At 42.9% G+C, this 20,358-nt stretch overlaps 1 protein-coding gene across 1 annotated transcript in view; it reads right to left on the bottom strand.

Annotated features, from left to right (window-relative positions):
• Positions 1-20,358, bottom strand: part of KIF13A (kinesin family member 13A) — a 483,305-nt gene that overhangs the window by 44,346 nt on the left and 418,601 nt on the right. Inside the window, 5 exon segments of the mRNA XM_033934590.1 lie at positions 2,003-2,117; positions 4,821-4,871; positions 9,942-10,019; positions 12,342-12,494; positions 18,123-18,215. Coding sequence (XP_033790481.1) covers positions 2,003-2,117; positions 4,821-4,871; positions 9,942-10,019; positions 12,342-12,494; positions 18,123-18,215 — 490 coding nt within the window.

Below are 20,358 nucleotides of genomic sequence, written 5' to 3'. Positions count from 1 at the left end.
GTAAGGGAAGGGGCTTGGTGGACAAACTCGGGTAATTTATTCCAGGCATGGGGGGAGCTAGATGAAAGGAATGGTCTGGAATTGGCAGTGGAGGATAAAGATACAGTTAAGAGCAGCTTATCTGAGAACAGAGTTCTCTGGGAGGCATATAAGGAGAGAGAAGAGAGGAGAGATATTGAAGGTCAGCAGAATAAACACACTTGTAGGTCAGCAATAGGAGCTTGAATCTTTCAATGAACATATTCCAAAGCTAACATATTACAGTTAATAAATTCAAAATAAAATATTTTTTTTATCTTGTTATCTGGATAATTTGTTTTTCCATCATCTTGGTCCCAGTTTCTCTTTCTCCTTTTTATCTTCTACTAATTCTCTTTCCAATGTCTGCTGTCCATTTTTTTCTCCTCTTCTCTCTTGCTCCATTCCCTCATTATGCCTGGCTCCAACACATTGACTTTTCCCTTTCGGCTTTCCTCCGTTTTTTTCTTTTCTGCGTCAGTCCACTCAAATTTCATCCTTCTCCTTCTTTTTTTAAACTGTCAGTGGCCTATCAATTTTCCATCTCCTCTCATTCCCTAGCTCTCCCATTTCCCATCTCACTCCTTTCTCAGCCTCCTACTATATTTCCTTTTATCTACTCCCCATTACTACATTTCTACCACTGTACTCGTTCTTTCACTCATCTTGTCTTCCCCTTTTGACCTCTTCTACTTGGCTCTCCACTTCCAGAATGCCCCCCTTTCATCAGGCTCTATCTCCCTGTCCCTTTTTCTCCATCCCCTAGCATCTTCTTATCCCATCCTCGCTTCCCTCCTGCCTTCCCATAAGCTCATCTTTCATCCTCTAACCCCATGGTTCAACATCTCTCCTCTTTTTTGTTGTTCTTCTTCTCTCCCTGCTTGATGCTAAACAATGGGAGGGATGGACAGAAAAAGAGATGCTGCATCTCTCCCTTTCCTTCTACCCCCAGATCCAACATATCTTCCTCTCTCCCTACCCTCCCTTCCATCCCCAGGTCCAATTTCTCTTCCCAAATGCCCTCCTATCCCATCTCTCTCTCTGCCCCCAGGTCTACCATCTCTCCCTTTCTCTTATTCTGTTCCATTCTCACCCCTCCCCTCCTCATTCTTGTAGGCTGCCTGGAAGAGAAGGGATAGAGCAGAATACTTAACCCCTGCTGCTATAAAGAATGAAAAGAGGTGGCGGAACTGATTCTAGGTCTTTCCCCCAGAATTTAAATTCTCCCTAACCCTCCTCAGGAAAAAAAAAAAGCACAGACATAATACATTTAGTACATCTTAGCAAAACACAGTGCCAGTTTACTTAGCACAGAGGCAGGCAGCCATCAAATTAAAAATTGCAAATAAAGCAACCCTTTAGCAAGGATGGCACAGCTCTTTGTAAAGTGACTACTAACTTATTTATCGTAATAACTTGGTTGAGAATAAATTAGCTGGTAACACTACAGTGTGGCTCAGCACAAATTACAAGAAATTAGCATATGTTAAAAATAACACATGAAAATAAAAAATGAAATGTCTCAGAGCCCATAGTGTTATTTTGAATTCTTGATACCAGAACTCTCAGGGGAGGGGGGCTGTTTAATTTTCTGTTTTTTAAGAACATAAGAATTACTGCTGCTGGGTCAGACCAGTGGTCCATCATGCCCAGCAGTCTGCTCATGTGGCGGCCCCCAGGTCAAAGACTAGTGTTCTAAATGAGTCCAGCCTCACCTGCATACGTTCCAGTTTAGCAGGAACTTGTCCAACTTTGTCTTGAATCCCTGGAGGGTGTTTTCCCCTATAACAGACCCCAGAAGAGCGTTCCAGTTTTCCACCACTCATATTGTTTTAAGCCTTCTTGAAGAACCAACGCAAATGGCTTTCTATTGCCTGTTCTACTGCTAGTTATTGTTTCACTTATTCTCTTTGTATAATTTTGATAAAAAGTAATAAAAATTTATTTTGAAAATAAATAAATAACACATGAAAAACAATCTCACCCCCACTGCTGTCTTTATTCCTCCGTGGAGAGTCCCGGGGTAAACTGCCATAACACGAGACATCCTGATAACTGGAGGAGCAGTCTAATGTATCCATCTGGCTCTCCAACCAAGCCTACATGACGAAAATCACAGCAGGATCATCAAGAAATCAACAGGCATTGTCACACTCACCATCATTTTGAGATCCCAGTCTGAATCTCCTAATATCAAGTGCCTCGTTGCTGAAACCATCCCACTATCTAAGGGGACAATTCTATAAACGGTGTCAAAAGTTAACTATCAAGAGGCACTGTAAAGGCATCTGGGCACCCATATTCCATTACAGAATACGAGCGTAAATCAGCGTACACATGCCAGCATCTCATAGGTATAAATGCAGCACCATAGCATCTAACTTACAACATTTCTCACCCAAGTATAGCTGCCTAATGGGTAGGGTAGTGGCCTGAGAACCTGGGGAACTGGATTCAATCACCATTGCAGCTCCATTTAAATCTGAGCAAGTCACTTAACCCTCCACTGCCCCAAGTACCAAATAAGTGTCTGTATATAATATGTAAACCACATTTCCTTCTCTCTGCTCCATAACCAAGGCTACCATCCATTCTCGTATTTTTGGAGTGGTGGGTCCTCAATTATGGAACAATCTTCCTGTTTGTCAGATCTCTTCTTTTTTACTTTTCCAAAAGTGTTTGAAGGCTTATCTTTTTCAAAATGCATTTCTAAAGCTATAATAGACATTCAAGTTTAATGTGTGATGAAAGAACCGTATGTACTAGTGCTGCCCGATTCAGAAAAAAAAATTTTGATTCGATTCGATTCAGCCTATTGAATCGATTTTTCAATTCGATTTTCCTGCCCAATTGGGTGTTTTTTAAAACATCCTGGTGGGTTTATTTTATAGCCTCTTCACCCCTTTTGCAGCCTCTTCACCCCTTTTGCTTTCTCTTAACCACACTGGCACCATGGTGTAAACAAAATAAACAAACAAAAAAGACTTTTCCTCTCTGTTAAATCCTAGCTCATGTTTGCGGTCTAACACCAGGTCTGGCAGGATACACGTTTCAAATCTGACATATAGTAATCGCAAAACATAAAATAAACTATTTTTTTCTACCTTTTGTTGTCTGGTCATTATTCAAATCTTGTCTGTCCCAGGCCCTGGTTGTCTTCTGATAACTTGCTTGCCAGGGTCTCCTTCTTTCTTCTTTCTCCGTGCTAACCATCAATCTTCTATCTCTGTCCTCCCCTTCCGTTTCCCTTCCCTCCCCTGGAGGTCTGGTGTCTCCATCCATAGATCCACCTTTTTTGCCATTGCGCAAGACTTGCTTGACCCCATTTGACCGTGATTGGCGCGTGTTTGTTATCTTTTAAGCAGTTTGCTTTATACCTTAACCACCATCGACCCCTGAAGAAGGTGTGTTATCCGAAACTCGGACCGTGTCGGGTCCCTTGGTTGGCTATAAGGTTGTATATGTTACTGCATTTATTAATAAACAACACCTGCATCTTGTACATTATCTGCAGTCTGTTCGTTGTTTTCTGCTTGCTGTTGTTTACTGCAGAGCATGTTGGATTTTTCTTTCTCCCTTTTGTGCATCCCCCCTGAAGGCCTACACCCCACCCCTGAAGGCCTGTCTGTACTCCCCCCGGAAGGACTGCGTGTTCCCCCTGGCCTCCCAGCAACAATTTACCTAATTTCAGCAACCTGCATGAGATCGATCTTTGCAAGCTGCCATACGTCTTCGGAGTTGTCTTCTCTCTGCCGCGGTCCCGCCCCTCCTCTGACGTCAGAGAAGGGGCAGGACCGCAGCAGAGAGAAGCACCAGCGATCTTATGCAGGCTGCTGAAATTAGGTAAATTGATTCCGGGAGGCCAGCGGGTAAGCCACTTCCCGACTGACCCTCCCCACTCCTCCTTTAGGGGCGAGAGGTGAGTGTCAGTCAACGAATCGTGAATCGGGCAGCACTAATATGTACTATAGATCAGGTTTTTTTTTCTTTTAATATGTAAGCCGATTGGCTTTAGAATGTTTTGTATGTGTTATGTTGGTTTTAATGTTAGGATTTTATGTTCTGATTTTGTATGTTCTCTGTTACCCACATAGATTTTGGATGTGTGGGATATAAATGTTTTAAATAAATAATATTGCTTCCCATCCCCTTTTCCTTGCATTTATGTGCTAAGTAAGTTGTGCGCCTGTGTTACAGAATATCACTGAGCACATGGCTAGCACTCATGCACATGACTGCAGCAATCACCCACGCCAGTGGGTGAGTCTCAAGTATGACGCACAGGTGCAATTGGCGCCAAACTTTAGGTGACCTGTTATAGAATGCGGTGATGTGTATACACCTATTCTGAGAAGCCAACACACTGGATCCTCCCACATCTGAATCATCCTTTGCACAAGCCTTGGTCAGCACTGCCCGCACAGCTGTGATGACCAATTAAAGACTGAGCCTTGACTTGTGTCTCTATCAGGGACTTAAGGATTTTTCTCTACAGCTGACCAGTGGAGGATGCAGCTCTCTTTTCCTGTCCACGGTGGACAAGTCTTTTCTGTCTGTCCACTGTTGACTAACAAATCAAAGATGTGGGGGAGGACGCTCTGTCACCATCAGGTCCATCCCAAATACAGAGGTTTACAGAACAACAAGAGATCAGTACTGCACTCTGGAGTTGCCCTACAAAGACAAAAAGACCTGGCGGAATCCAGAACACAGGACTGAGCTTCTTCCTGTATATAATGCAGCTTTTGTGGTCCACATCTTTCTGAGATGTGTATTTCATACATATATCCACAGTTGCACACCTTAGCGTCATCATCTTCACAGCTGGAGAGATCTGATCGACTAGAGGAGACCTGGAAAACATCAAAAGATGAACAATGCTGAGTTCTATGGATTTCTCTTGGGCTCCACATGTGCATTAGGGAGCCTGAATTCATAGCAATCAGATTACACCTATTATTAAATGGGACTAAATGGAAGAATGGACATTTTGAAGGGTGTGTGGAGCAGTGGTTAGAGCTACAGCCTCAGCACCCTGAGGTTGTGGGTTCAAACCCCGCACTGTTCCCTGTAACTCTGAGCAAGTCACTTAATCCTCCACTGCTCCAGGTAAAGTAGATAGATTGTGAGCCCATTGGGACAGATAGGGGAAATGCTTGAAGTACCTGTATGCAAAACCACTTTGAATGTGGATGTATAACTAAAAAAAGGCAGTATACAAGTCCCAATCCCTTTAAAACTTCTTGTGCTAACTTCAAGATTATACACAAATGCTGCCAGGTAAAAAAAAAAAAAAAAAAAAAAGGTAATATAAATTCAAAGTGCAAATTGCTAAGAAACAAACTCTGAATAAATCTGATAGCATATTTTAGCACAGCAGACTTGTGCTATACTGAAGCCATGTTTTACATCACTTACTCCTAGGTAAATTCTGCACAAAAATTAGTAAATTATGTGCACAATATTTTAACATTCTGCATACTTTGTGATTATATTTTTGTGTGATTTCCACATCATAAGGTTGGCTCCTTTCTGTCTTTCCTCAGGTAAAAGTCTTCCTAGTGATTTCATTCTCTTCCTCCACAACTTAACTTTAACACCCCCCTCTCCCCAAAGTTAACAGATTTCTCTGCCCTCTTTCCAGTGTGGACTATTCCCAACTTTTCCTCTGTCCCAAGGGGCTAGATTTACTAAGTAAATCAATCGTGTACCAATCGGTTTGCGAGCCCTTTGCAACCCGATTTCCCTCCGACCCGATTCACTAACCTGTGTCCCGATCATCCTCTGATCCGTGCATGCAAATGAGGGGGAACAGTATTCAAATGCAGACAAGAAGCGATTCACAAAAATAAAAAAAGCAACACCGACTGGGCTGGCTTATCCAAAATAAGCAACAGCTGAAGACCAGTCGCTGAGATCCTTTCTGACTGCCCTGCCTTCTGCCACCCTGCTCTCTGCCGTGCTTCTCTACCCCGATCTGCTGCCCTGTCTCAGCCCTGATCTCCTGCCCTGTATCAGCTCCAATCTCCTGCTGTATCTTGCCTGCCCCGAATCTCTCCTGCCGCCCCCGACTCTCCTGCCTTTCCCCACACTGTGATCCTGTGGTTTTAATCCATGGGTTTAAAGCAGGTTAAAATCATGGGCTCGCTGGACTAGTAAAAGTTTAAAAAAAAAAAAGTTGCGGCTCAGACACATGCACAGACCATCTACAGATGGTCTGTGCATGCGTCGGGATCGCACACTAGCAATCCGTGTGGTCGGAGGGGGGGGGCGTTCCTCCAATCGCCCTCATTTGAATTTTTTTGTTTTGTGGATTGGTAGGGCCTGCACGGATCGGAGGTAAGTGAATCTAGCCCATAGTTCTTTTGCCACCTCCTCCCTCCCCCAGTTTCTTTCCTTCTTTGATTCTTTGTTCTCTCTATCCCCAACCCCCACCCCCAAGAAAAGCCCCAGCTCCCTCTTTTATCTCCTCTGTTTACTTCCTACTTCCCCAGCCAGAACCCAGATCTTTGCCTTCCCCAGTTTTCTCAAACTCTCTCCTTCTACTCCCTACCAAAGCTCGCTCTTTTTTTTTTTTTTTTGTAAATATATTTTTAATAGTTTGAAACAAATGTGAAAGAAATACATATCAAACTGCAAAAAAAAACCATGTGCTTTAACAGCTAACACAAAAACAACAAAGAGACTATTCTATAAAATTGGTATTGACCCTCTTTCCTCCAACTTCAAACACTACCTTTACCCACCCCCATCCCAAGATTTGCAATAAAAGAAAAACAATCAGCCAGTGGTTTCTTCAGGCTGATCTCTATCACAGCTAACCTCCCCTAAAACCCACCCCCTCCCTTCAGCAAATGATCCAGGTACGTTCATTCTGTTGCACTGGAATAGACATAGTCTTTGTCACCACCACCTTCCATGCATCTACCACCCTTTCTGTAAAAAATATTTATTTAGATTACTCCTGAGCCTATTGCCTCTTAATTTCATCCTATGCCTTCTCACTCTAGTTTCCTTTTAGTTGAAAGAGACTGGCTTCATCAGTATTTATATCACATAGATATTTAAATATCTATCTTATCTCTCCTCTCCTGCCTTTCCTCCAAAATACAGATCTCTGTATGCCTTATGATGTAGACCATCGACCATTTTAGTCATATCAATGCTTCCATTGATCAATGAACCACTCTTACTCAGCCACTGCTCGAAAGCACAGCAGCTTGCTTCTAAGAGGCTGCTATCACATATTTTGCAGAAGAGGCCATCTGTAGCAACCTATGCTGCTATTTCTGTCAACAAGTCCTACCAGCACCTAATAGGCCCAGCTCTTTCTATCCCCAGGCTTACTCTCCAGTTCATCCCTTCCTCTCACCAAGATACATACTTATCTCCCCTCCCCTAAGGCATGCACAGAACCCCCAACATGCTCTCTGCTCCCCCAAACACAAACACAACCTGCTGTCTGCTCCTGGTTTGTCTCCCCTCATTACACACCTGCAGTCTGCTCCTTGTCCCTCACCCCTCCCATATGAGGTCTGTTCAAAAAGTTCCAAGACAGTCTGAATTGTGTGCCAACGAGAAGTTCTTTTGAGATATGCTAGGCAGCGTTTAGTAGCTTGAAACCTCACGAGTAACTTTCTTTTTTCCATTTGTTGATATCTGTTTTTGTTACTGAGCTACAGCAGTTTGTGAAAGTGTGTTTTCATAATCGGCGATTTTTCATCATGTGTGACCTCAATGAGCAGCACTACAGCATGAAGTTCTGTTTTAAATTGGGTAAGACTGCTACAGAAACTTATGAAATGCTGAAAGTAGCTTATGGGGAACATGTCATACATCGTGAAGGTGTTCTGAATGGTATTCACTCTTCAAAAGTGGTCATGAATCAGTGGAAGACGATTCGCAAATAGAAAGACCAATAATGTCAACTGATGATGATCATGTTGATTAAGTGAGGGTTATTGTGTGCGTTAATCAGTGATTAACTGTTACAGAACTGGCAGAGGAATGCAGCATTTCCATTTGTTCATGCCACAACATTCTAACAGAGAAGTTGGGGATGTTTCTCATTGCGGCAAAGTTTGTTCCATGGTTGATGAATGACGACCAGAAGAACAACTGCAAAAAACGCGATGACAGTTCTTCCCCAGCCATCTTATTCTCCTGACTTGGCCCCTGCTGACTTCTTGTTTCCTAAACTTAAATCCACACTGAAAGGAAAGCGATTCGACACCATTGAAGACATAAAGCAAAATTTGACGCAGAAACTTTTGACGATTCCTGAAGATGTGTTTAAGGATTGGGAAAAGTGTATATGTAGGGAAGGGGAGTACTTTGAAGGGAACCCAATGGAATAAGTTGTAAGATTGTTTAACAAATTTATATAAAATCAGTCCTGGAACTTTTTGAACAGACCTGTGTTTGTTTCCTTCTTCTTACTCCCGGTTCCTACCCCTTAGCCATACGTGTGTCCTGTAGCTATGAAGTGGCAAGAGAAGAGCAGCTGCTCATTAGACCCTGTGCTCATCTTCTGCCGGTCAGAGACATAATGCAGATTTGAACCATGCAGGACACCTTATAGCCCTGTGGTTCAAATAAACATTTTAACTCCAGGTGGCAAAGCAGGACAAAGAGATGGATTGACGTCCAGTATGCTCTTCTCCTTCGCCTACCATGTAATTCTGATGGTGTACAATAAGTCAGATCATCCTGGGTGGGTGGGTGAACAACACAAACTGCTGTTGAGGCTGACTACAGTAATCAGAATTATGTTCAAATTCTACAATTTACAATTATATAGAATTCCCTTAGGTGTAATTCACGTTAAACCAGTTAGTGGCAGAAATGCTGTGATTAAAACAGAAATAAAAGATTATTGTGGGCCAGCAGCAGTGAGAGGGATCACAGGTCATCATGCAACACTGACATCTAGTGGCTGGATCTAGAGCCCATGACTGATTGGCCTCTGGCTGAGGACAGCCACAGCCAAAACTGGACTTAAATAAGTTTGGTGTGTGTGGGGAGGGTAACAGGGGCAAAGAACCCTCTTAACCCAGTAATTGCAAACAACCCATTGCATCAGATTCCGGTCATGGTTCTGATTGAGCTGGAAGAGGAAATTGCCAGGTTAAACACAGGAATTGAAAATATTAAAACAGTGAGTCAAATCTTAAATCTTGACTCTTTAGAGGGTAATTTTAAAAGCCATTTACATACATAAAACAGAAAAAATGTATGCACAGGAAAAGTTTGTTATAGTTTTACTCTAGATAAATAGAGGTCCTTCATAAATACACACATGCAAAATTTCATGGAAACTTTGCTTGTATTAAATAGCAGCTATAAAGGTAAATCTATATGGTTTTAGTGGGGTAGTTTTCAAAGGGAAAGGATGTACGTAACCTCCCTTGGAAAATTGGTGTATCCCATTTGTACATATGCTGTCCTTTGGAAAACTGGGGTACCCCATGTGTGCATACTCTCTCCCTTAGAAAACTGATGTGCCCCATACGTATATATGCTGTCTTTTGGAAAACTGGTGTACCTCATATGTGCATATACTGTTCTTTGGTGTACATGAGTTAGGTGGAATGTTACAAAATCACCCTGCCTGTCTATATCCCGCCAAGTGCTCCTCTAATTTACAATAACTCCCATTATCCCCTGGACCTTTTCTTCAGGAGCTGGGCCAGACTGTCCTGTTGTTAAAGAAAAGTCTGTATAAGAAGCAAAAGGGATCAAAACAGGGTCAGCGGGGGGGGGGGGGGGGTCACTGTAAATGACAGGGAGAAACAGATGGGGGGGTTCACTGTTTTGCCATTAACTTATAAACAGACAATATTTTTAAATGAGAGTTACATCGCTTATAAAATGAATGCATCATCTCTTGCTATTCAGCAGTTAGCGGGAATACTGTTACTTACATGTTGGACATTTGGCGTGCTGATGCTCCTCCTCATGTGTCTGGCCTTGGCAGACAGCGCTTCTTTGACAGTGACGGCCTGAGCAAGACAAGAACAATCACAGTAACACATCTTGAGCTGAAGACAGTAGCTACCTCTGACTATGCACACCCAAATAAGGGCTTAGAAATAAAAGGAAAGGCATTTAAAACAGAAAAATGAGGTAAGCTAAGGTGATGCACTCTGACCTTCAAAAACCACAACCAAGGTGTCTGATGAGTTTTACATGTTAATATAATCAACTCAAGACAGCATGATAGACTATAAGCACTGAAAGGAAATGTTGTTTATCTATCTATAGTCTGGGGCAAGATGTGCACAGGGAGAAATCTCTCTTTCATGCCAAACAAATTAGGAAACAGTGTATGTGCCTGAAGGGCTTAGGGTGGGGGAGTATATTACAGGTACCAAGATCCAGAGAGAAAACCCCAATGGTACGTAGAAGATTTAAGAGTTCACTTAAAATGATTTCTCCTTTTGGGAATGTCATAGAAACATGATGGCAGATAAAGGCTAAATGGCCCATCTGGTCTGCCCATCTGCAGTAACCATTATCCCCATAGTCATGTCCATTCTGATCTGGTTATACACTGCATCTTCATAAACATAACAGTTCTTCCACAGTATTATGCCTCCAACAATAGAAACTGGCCCAGGACCTCAGAAGCTAGAAAACCTACATTTAACTACAATTCACATCGCTATTTCTTCTCTAGAAACCAGAGGATGGGGATATTTAGTTAGGACAGGCTTTAAATTTATATTACTTACAGCACTAAAACACTCATTACCAGTACTATAGAGAAATGCAACAATGAGGGGGAGATTTTATAACAGGAAGCCAAAGGTGCCTATTTTATAAAGGCAAACGGGCTCCTATGAATCTTTAGAAAGCAGGGCTCCTACAACACCCAGCAGTGCACTAATGCTCTCATGCAGATTTACCCCTGCTCAGAGTACTCTATGCTTGCACACGCATATTTTATAATTAGGCTTCTATTCTTGTGTGTTTATATACTGCCAGCGAGATGCACAATCAACCCAAATGCAGGACTAATCTAATATGCAATGGGAACAGAAGACTGAGCAAGGAAAAGTCTTATATTCCAGATGCAAATCTTGTTTATTCTTTTTTATTTCCTGCTTTTATAAATTGGAAATATAGGTGTTTATTTTCCAGTTAATGTTTATCAAAGTTTTCATAATGCAGGTGAGTTGTTGTCCGCACAGAAGAGACAGCCCCCCTTCCCAAACCCCAGAATGAAGGATCCTACAGACCAATGCTCAGACCATAACACTGGTACTACTAGAGGCAATTAGGATCAGACTAGCACCTGTGTTAGGCTGCACATAATGTCCAGAGTGCAGCAGCGCAGGGAACAGCTTGGGTGCTGAAGATCAGAGCAAACTGGATGCAGATTTAGTCAAAGGCCCAGATTCACTAAAGATAGGGAGTCAATCACAGCTGGCCGATTTTAAAACAGCGATTGATTCACTATTAAGTTTGCATGCAAATGATTTGCAAGCTCTCGACTCAAAAGCGATCGAGTTGGGGCAGAGCCCTGACAGTAGTGACAGGAGAAGCAGCCTCCTGTTACTGTTGTCAGGGCTTCTGCCATCTTTTCTTTCTTAATCGGGCAGATATTTTGCCCCCAACCCCCTCAAAATGGCCAAAAATGCCCCCACCACAGAAATGCGGCCCTGATGAAAAAAAAGGCAGGAGGGATGCTGACTCCCTCCTGCCATCGGGCCCAGTTCCTCTGAAAAAAACCCAAAATCAAACTTCCCCGAAGCTACCTGTCTGCCCTTCCACCCACCCCTTCCCTCCCACGCGCGCGAGGGAATGAATATGGCAGGAGGGATGCCTAGTCCTTCCTGCCATCGCAAATCCCCCACTGCCATCAGCCAGGCCCGGCCAACCCCCCTCCCCATACCTTTAAAAAGTTGGGAGGAGGGGTGCTCAGTCCCTCCTGCTCCAGGCCTCCTCCAATGACGAACTGCGGCCTTAGGCCCTGCCTCGGTGCATCATGTGATGCATGGGGTGGGGCCTAAGGTGCCTTGGGCTCCTCCCTTGGGAGGGGCCTAGGGGGCACCTCAGCCAATCAGGGACCTCCTTGGTTGGAGTCTAAGGAAGTCTCTGATTGGCCAAATGGCCACATGTTGAGTGGAGGAGTAGCCTAGTGGTTAGAGCAGCTGCCTCAGCACCCTGAGGTTGTGAATTCGATTCCCATTGCAGCTCCATGTGACTCTGGGCAAGTCACTTAACACTTCATTGCCCCAGATACAAAATAAGTACCTGTTTATGTAGGGCCTACCAATGGGTTAATACCATCCTGCTCTTATCTACATTTGTGTACTTGCCTGCCTAAGTCGCTCCAAGCTCAGGATGTTCTCCACCTGTAATACTCCCCGGGTGTATTTCTCAATGTATGTATCACCATCAGCTGTGCCTTCAGATTCACTCCGTGCTGCCATCAGTGCCAGGGTTTCACGATCCTCTGTCTCTTCTGTAGCCTAATGATATTGAGGGGGAGGGGAAGAGGGATTTATAATTAACCATAGATGCTAAAATTTAGATCAAATTATACATAGAACTGCCTATTAGAGCACAGAACAGGTGTGATTGTAATCCTCACCCCATGTTTATGCTCAGCCAAGGACCAGTCTCAACTGTGCAACCAAAGAACCCTCTGGGAGACCCTATTCTATATGTCCATCAAGGATCCTCTCACATGTTTATTGGACTTAACTGACTTTCTGTTACATATACACAGGAATCTTTACATTAGGTGATCAATCCATGCTCGCAGAAGGGTGTCAATCACATATTTCAGCTCTTCCTCCTTCACCAGTGGAGTATAGCTCCCTCTTCAGTTTTTTCTCGTGAATAGTTTTATACTGAACTTATTTTATTAAAGTATAAAAAGAAACAATATTCTGTACAATTGTCATTTTATAAATCAAAGTTCTGGCTGCTGAACTAGAGGAAGAGATCTTCAGCTGGCAGGGCTTTGTTTATAAATGTTTATCAATACAACTAATATACTACTTTATCCTAAAGCAAAAAAAGAAAAGAAATATAATTTTTTTTCTCTCTTTGTTGTCTGGTTTCTGCTTTCCTCATCTTCTCATCATTCTCTTCCTTCCATCCACTGTCTGCCTTCTTTCTGGCTCTTCCATATGGAATCTACTCTATTTCTCTGCTTCTACCAGAAACTGAGCCTCTCCCTTCCATCTCTCCCTCTGCCCCCCCCCCCCCCAATTTGTTTGGCACCCATCTTCTTTCCTCCACTCCGCCCATAGTCTGGCATCTCTGTCTTCTTCCCTTCCCCAAGTGGTTTTTAGCAGCTTTCTCCTCCTTTCCTCCCCTCAGATCTGGTAAATCCAGCATATACTCTTTTTTGCTTTATCCTCCTTCTTCCATCCAGTATGTGCTCCCCTATCTCTCTCCTCCTTTGCTGGCGATTTTCATTTTTCTGTCTCCAAGCGGTCCGAGCCTTTTATCAAGTTGCGTGCGGCTGCACTGAAACTTCTCTTCTGACGCAACTTCCTGTTTCTGGTTGCGTCAGAGGAGAAGTTTCAGGCAGCCGCGTGCAACTTGTTTAAAGGCTTGTGTCGCTCGGAAACAGAAAAATGAAAATCTCCAGCAAAGGTCAGGGGAAGGGAGGGAGGTAGATGTCCGGACCACGGCAATCAGGAGGAAGGAGATAGGGGGCTGCTGGACCGCACGATCGGGAGGAATGATAAGTGAGGCAACGCGCACAAAATACTTAACTGCTTGGACAAGGCCTTTCACCGCTCCACAGGGCGGTGAATGGCTTTGTCCCCATACCCGCAGCAACCAGTTTTTTCCTCCCCATTTCGGCGTGTCATTCTCTAATCTAAATGTCAGATGCACCAATACTAGGTTACACTAGCATTCTGTACTGGAACCTAAGCTCCTCCCAAATAGCCTCAGGGTTCCTATATGGAGGTGCTCAGTTATGGAGTTCCTATACAGAGGTGTTCCCTACAAAGTAGCAGTGCTCACTGTTGTACATGTATATTCATTGCCATTGCTTCTGCAGATTACTTATATTTTGCAGTGCTATCTTTATAAATACAGTAGCCAGCTTTTTTTTTTTTTTTTTTTTTTTAAAGCTGACCACAGCATTTGAATACTGATCCCACAACACATGCTTTTCAGACCATTTGATTAAAAATGAAATGTGTGAACAATTCATGACAGCTAGCTTCCTTCTTCAGTTCATACATTTGATAATGCTTCTGAATACAGATGGAAAGGTAACTTCATAAAGGCTCAATTTCATCACAATGTGCTCTGACCTCACTGAGATTTCAACTTCTCTTTCACATTTTCTGGATCCCATGTAGCAATCTCCAACAATCAACTAACCCTAGCAATCTCATTAATCCAATCAAAGCTTTACTATGTTGATTAGATTGAGAACTATTTTCTTTCGAATGATCCAACCTATGATCTGGCAATACATTTAACTCTTCTCCCCAAAATAAATTTCCTTAGGAGAATTGCAAAAGATCCCCCTATAAAGACCTATAAAATATGGACTGGTTAGCACTGGGGCTGTAGATATTGACGGCAGTAAGCTCCCTCCCCTGAAGTTGACCATGAATTGCTAAGTAGCGTCCCTCTACATCCCAATAAATTTGCTCAATCACAAACCCAATCCCTTTCTTAACCAAAATCACTACCCCTTCTGTCTTGTGTTTACCTCCTGCTTGATGTGTCCAAATATGTTCAAAAGATGGGGAATGTAACAAATGAGCATCTCTAGATCTTAAATGGGTCTCCTACAGAAGACATCCGCCGCAATTCCTTAAACACCACACTCCGCTTAGCAGGATTATTCAATTCATTAACATTCCAAGAATCCATTAATAAAGGGGAATCAACTCTACTATCCCCTACCCCCCCCTGTATCTGAGTGACCCAGTATTCCCCCATTCTCCTCCCTCCACCATCCCCCACTGTCACTGCTGACCTCCTAGCCACTTATCCAAGGAAGTGAAATCATCCCCAGAAGGCATCTTGCATTCGCTTTCTTCCCTTTGCCCATAACATCCCAAGCAACACCATGCATTAAAGCCCACCACCATCTTCACCCCCACCCCCACCCACTCACCTCAAAAACTCACACTGTACTAATGAAAGAAAATAAAAGCAAACAGCTGTTCCCATTGTCCAGGTTCTTTCCAATGTCCAAAATATTCAAAACCATCACCAAAACAGTCAATCAGCAGACTTCTGTGATCTCTTGCCCTGCCATACCACTGTCTGCCAAGTACTGTCAGCTCTTGGTTCCAGTGCAGAGCTTGTCTGGCAAATTCTTACACCCTAACTCCCGCAGGGCTTTCCATGGATCAGGAACCTCATGCACTTTTTTAGACTTTACATTCACTGTTATCCAGACTCCAAATGGGAACAACCATCTATGTCTATGACCCTCGGTCTGAAGGACCTATGTCACCTCCTTAAAAGTCCTCCATTTTTGCAGAGTTCTCCAAGTAAGGTCCTGGTAGATGCCAACCTTGATATTTTTCCAACAAAAATCCTGGTGTCATCTGGCCGCCAACAAAATGCATTCTTTAAGAGTAAAATCTCCAAAGTATGCTATATCATCTCGTGTCCCAGAGCCCTTCAGTGGTCCCAAGCTATGGTGTGCTCGCTGGATATCAATCACTTCAAGCACAACTCACATTGGCTACCAATCCAAGAAAGAATACTATTTAAATTCTACTGTATGTCATTTAAAGCCTTAAACGGAGGCAGCCTAACCTACCTGAACAACCGCCTCATCCAAACCACCTCAATCAGACATAGAAAAACACATACCCCATTCACACACCCGTCGATCAAAGAAGTAAAACGGAAAAAACTATACGATGGCCTCCTGGCCACTCAAGCAGCTAAACTAGATAAACAAATCTCCAATCTACTGATAACAACACCAGACTACAAGACGTTCAGAAAAGAAATAAAAACTATACTCTTCAAGAAATTCCTGAAACAGCCATAACTTCAGAAAAGAAATAAAAACTACATTCTTTAAGAAATTCCTGAAACAGCCCTAACTTCAAACTTAAAGTCCTTCCCCCCTCCCTCTTCCCGCCACACAGAAACTACATAACCTACTCTTTACCTCTCCAGAAAGGACAAATGTTCTTCCATTGTAACCCTCCGTTTTTTATTTCTTTTGTAATCCGCCTTGAACCGTAATGGCGGAATAGAAATCTCTAATGTAATGTAATCCTCTGGCTTCCCGTAAAAAGTGAGAGCACAAATCTTGCACTACTGCTCTACTGTCCTTAAACTCCTCCAGTTCAGGGATGCCTTTAAATCGCAAGTTATAACGGCGTGATCTGTTTTCTAAGTCCTCAACCTGGTTTTGAAGTTCTTTAAGAGCCTGGCTAGTGCGATCTATTAAGCCCCAGGTGCCTTTCACAGCATGAGCACGGTTTGATATGTGTTCCTCCAAGGCTGGAAGGATGGACTGCATGAACAGGCTACCCTGCTGAGTCTTGGGGTGGAACCCAGGCAGGAAGAGCTTCATATGCCCAGTCTGGGATGTCCCCGTGAGACGCCCTAGGAGAGGGTCACCTGTGGGAAGGTGAGAACTTCCACAAAGAGACTTCCCTAAACAGAGAAGGCTTAGAAGCCATAGGTTAAGGAGAACCCTGGGGAAAGCTAAGAAAATGGCTAAGGATTGCTTGGAAGAGCTGGTATGGTGAATGGTGTTGGGCTTGGCTGGATGAGAAGCCTGATGAATGCATTGGAAGCTTGGACAGTAAAGGTGCTGGCTAAGAACTTTTGAGCAAAGTCTGTACCGGCACTATGTTAAGTCTTATCGTTACCCCTGAAGAAGCCTGTTAAGCGAAACGTTGGGCCTCCGTTGGGCCATCAAGATAAGTGCTTGGTTTATCTTATATCACAGAAACCCTCAATATAAAGCTGCCGGCTTTAACTTGCTCTTCAGTGATTAGAGAAATTTTGAATCACAATATTTAAACACTATTATATATTATATATTGCATTATAAAAAAAGATAAAAAAAGTATTTTAAATAATCACTCAGGGGTTTTGGACCGGTGATGAAAAGTTAACCCCAATTGGTTATAACTTTATTGACTATAATCTAGGGGTTTTTTGAGGTCCTTTTTCCTCTGTTTTAATTACATTATATATAACATTGAGTGTTCCACACATATTTGTTGATCTAAGATCATTCTTGGACACTTAACTGAGTTTCCACTTATTTCTCAGTTTCCTCCAAGGCTGCCATGTGCCCGCCTAGATCGCTCATCTCCACTCTTATAGCTGCCAGAGCCATCTTGACATCTGAGTGAACTCTTACGATCTTCCCTTTTAACTCCTGAAACTAGGAGTATATCGTCTTTTAGGGATAGCATCCTATCAAAGTGGGTGAGTAAGTAAATCCTCTTCCTCCTCCGTATCAGACGTAATAGACGCCATCTATTTTTTCTCTGAAAGTGGGCCACCTGAGTCTGCATACATTTTATCTGCACTATCAGCTGAATAATGAAACTTAACAAGTTTCTTCTGCGTCACCATTCTGCGCCAATAGCGGCTACACCAAAAAACAGCAGGAAAGTTCACTAAGGAAGCCACACAAGTATATTTTCTCTGCAGCACCGACTGAGCTCACAGGCTAGGCAGCTATTCTATGGTGTGACGTCGAATGTTGAAATTTTTACTTCACTGGCCCAAGGTAGAAACCTCTACCGTGGCTTTGTAAAAAGAGCCCTTAGATTTTAGCAAAACCTTTGACATGGGTAAATTATAGAGTACCCTTAGTATAAGCCCTACAGTGACTGACTGAGTTAGGAAGTGGCTGAGTGGAAGGTGACAAGAGGGTAGTAATAAATGAAGAAAGAGACATTAACAGTGGTGTGCCACAAGGAAAGATTCTTGATCCAGTTCTTTTTAACATTTTTGTAAGTGATACTGTGGAATGGCTATGTGGTAAGGTTTGCCTCTTTGCAGATAATACCAAAATCTGCAATACAGGTGGACAAAGAGAACTACACAGACCTGGAAAACAGACACAATGATTTTCTAAGGCTAAGCTTCCAGGAGCTTAAAACAAACATAGCAATGCTCACCTTTGGTAGGTTGGATACTATTTCATACATCACACCACAGGAATAAAGTATATTTTTTAAAGAAATTCTCCTCTTCAGACTCTGTGTAAAACTCTGTACATCAAAACAAAAAGCATGTATTCAAACCAATAGAACAACAACAAATTTGTTTTTCTTTACCGTTTTGATATAAAAAAATGTATAAGCAGCTTATTAAAATTATGTATGTCTATTTGAAAGCTACTGTGAATTTTTGATACAACAGGATAGAAATGTTTTAAATAAAAGCGGCACCATCTGGTCAGTTTCTCACCACCTAGTAACCAAGAGTAGTATTCCATCAGAAAGCTCCTGAAATACAGTATTTTTCCCTTTCAGTATTAAATGGACAAGTTATTAGGACTCATTTACCACCTTTTCAAAGATATTCATAAATGCATTCAGTGTCATTACAGTTGACTTGTTCACTCTCTACAGTTCTCCAAGGTGCCAAATACTTAGCCAGCATTATACACTAGCCACCAAAGCAACTGCCCTGGGCCCCCATGCCACAGGGGAGCCCCAAGCCTGCAGCCTCTTTCCCAGTTTCTGCTCTGGGCCCCTGCATGTCTACCATTGACCCTAGCTAAATACTACTTTAGGTAGCACAGGGATGTCTTCTTTTATAAGGACTCCTTCTGTGACCTTACATGTTATGGTGCCAATCAATTTTCTTTTCTTCTATGGTGGTCCACTGACCTTCTCAAGTTCAGGAACAGCCTTGGAAACACCTCACAAGAAAAGATTTTCATTCTGTTCACATGGATTTCTGACATAAAACTGAAATGGAGGTGTCAAAATATCAAAGAAAATGCTTCTCTGTTGATTCAGTAAAGGAAGGCATTTGTTCACTTAGAACAGGAATCTCAAAGTCCCTCCTTGAGGGCCGCCATCCAGTCGGGTTTTCAGGATTTCCCCAATGAATATACATGAGATCTATGTGCATGAACTACTTTCAATGCATATTCATTGGGGAAATCCTGAAAACCCGACTGGATTGCGGCCCTCAAGGAGGGACTTTGAGATCCCTGACTTAGAAGGTACCCCTGCCTTAGCAACTTATAAGAATACAATCAATGTATGGAAAAATTTCTCATCTCTCCCTACCCCATTTCTTCCTTATTTGGGGGCAACTTAAGTCTTCCTCCTTTTTGTAAGGATATTAACTGCTTAAACAATTTCCTAATTTAAGAAATCTGAGGACTCTGTGCTACTGGAGCATTAGATTTCCAGCAATGTCTGTTCAAAAGAGGGCCAGGGTAAGAGTTGGGCAAACCTTAAGAATATAAGAATAGCTTTACTGGGTCAGAGCATGGTCTATCTAGCTTAGTTGCCTGTCCCCATGGTGGCCAATCCAAGTTTCTAGGATCTAGCAAAAACCCAAATAGTAGAAGCCATGCACACCTTCAGCCTTGCACATCCTCAGGTAACTTTCAAGTCACTAACAAAAGATTAGGTTCTTATCTTTGCTAATCTTCTTTCTTGTAAATCCTCCCTTTTTTTAACTTGTGGTTATTTGATATTTTTATTACAGCCCTCCACTTTCTTTCTGTCTTCTTAGACATCATCACCTCCACTCTGTAATCATGCTGGTCCAGGACTAGCTCTCAACAGATTATGGCACCTTGAGCGAACTGTTAGTTTGAAACTTCTCTCTCCCCCAAAAAATGAGTGAATACCCCATTCTCTCTCACACCACCTTCTCCCGTCTACCCTTAAAGGTGGTTTTCGCCTGTCAAGCACTGACAGCACTTCACATAACAATAACCATACCAGCCCCAGTGTCTTACTTCTGCTGCACTCTTGCAGGAACAGGATATGGGGGGGAGGGGAGGGCACAGCTGAGGAAAGATGCCGAGGCTAGTGTGGGTAGCATTAGGTGAAATACTGTCAGTGCTTAGGAGAGAAAAACTGCTTTTAAAAATAGACTGGGAGAGGAGAGGGTGGGCAGATCCGAGGACAGAGAAAAATATACTGGAGGTGTGGGACATGCTGCTGCTAGCTGGAGCAGCAGTTTTTGGCCACTGGACGGGAGCAGGTGAGAAAGGCTTTCAGCACCCTTGAGTCTTGGCATCCTAAGCCAGTGCCTTATCTGGTTCATGTCTTGAACTGTCCCTGTACTAGTCCAGCCTCTTCCTGTCTACCCTAGAATCCCTCTGGCTTTGACCCTATTGTCCTGAATCAACATGAGGACTCACTGCTAACTATATCATAAATT

This window comes from Geotrypetes seraphini, chromosome 2 (genome assembly GCF_902459505.1).
Source record: "Geotrypetes seraphini chromosome 2, aGeoSer1.1, whole genome shotgun sequence".
Lineage (NCBI taxonomy): Eukaryota > Metazoa > Chordata > Amphibia > Gymnophiona > Dermophiidae > Geotrypetes > Geotrypetes seraphini.
The sequence above is the reverse complement of the archived record's forward strand: the minus strand, read 5'-3'. Positions and strand labels throughout refer to the sequence as shown.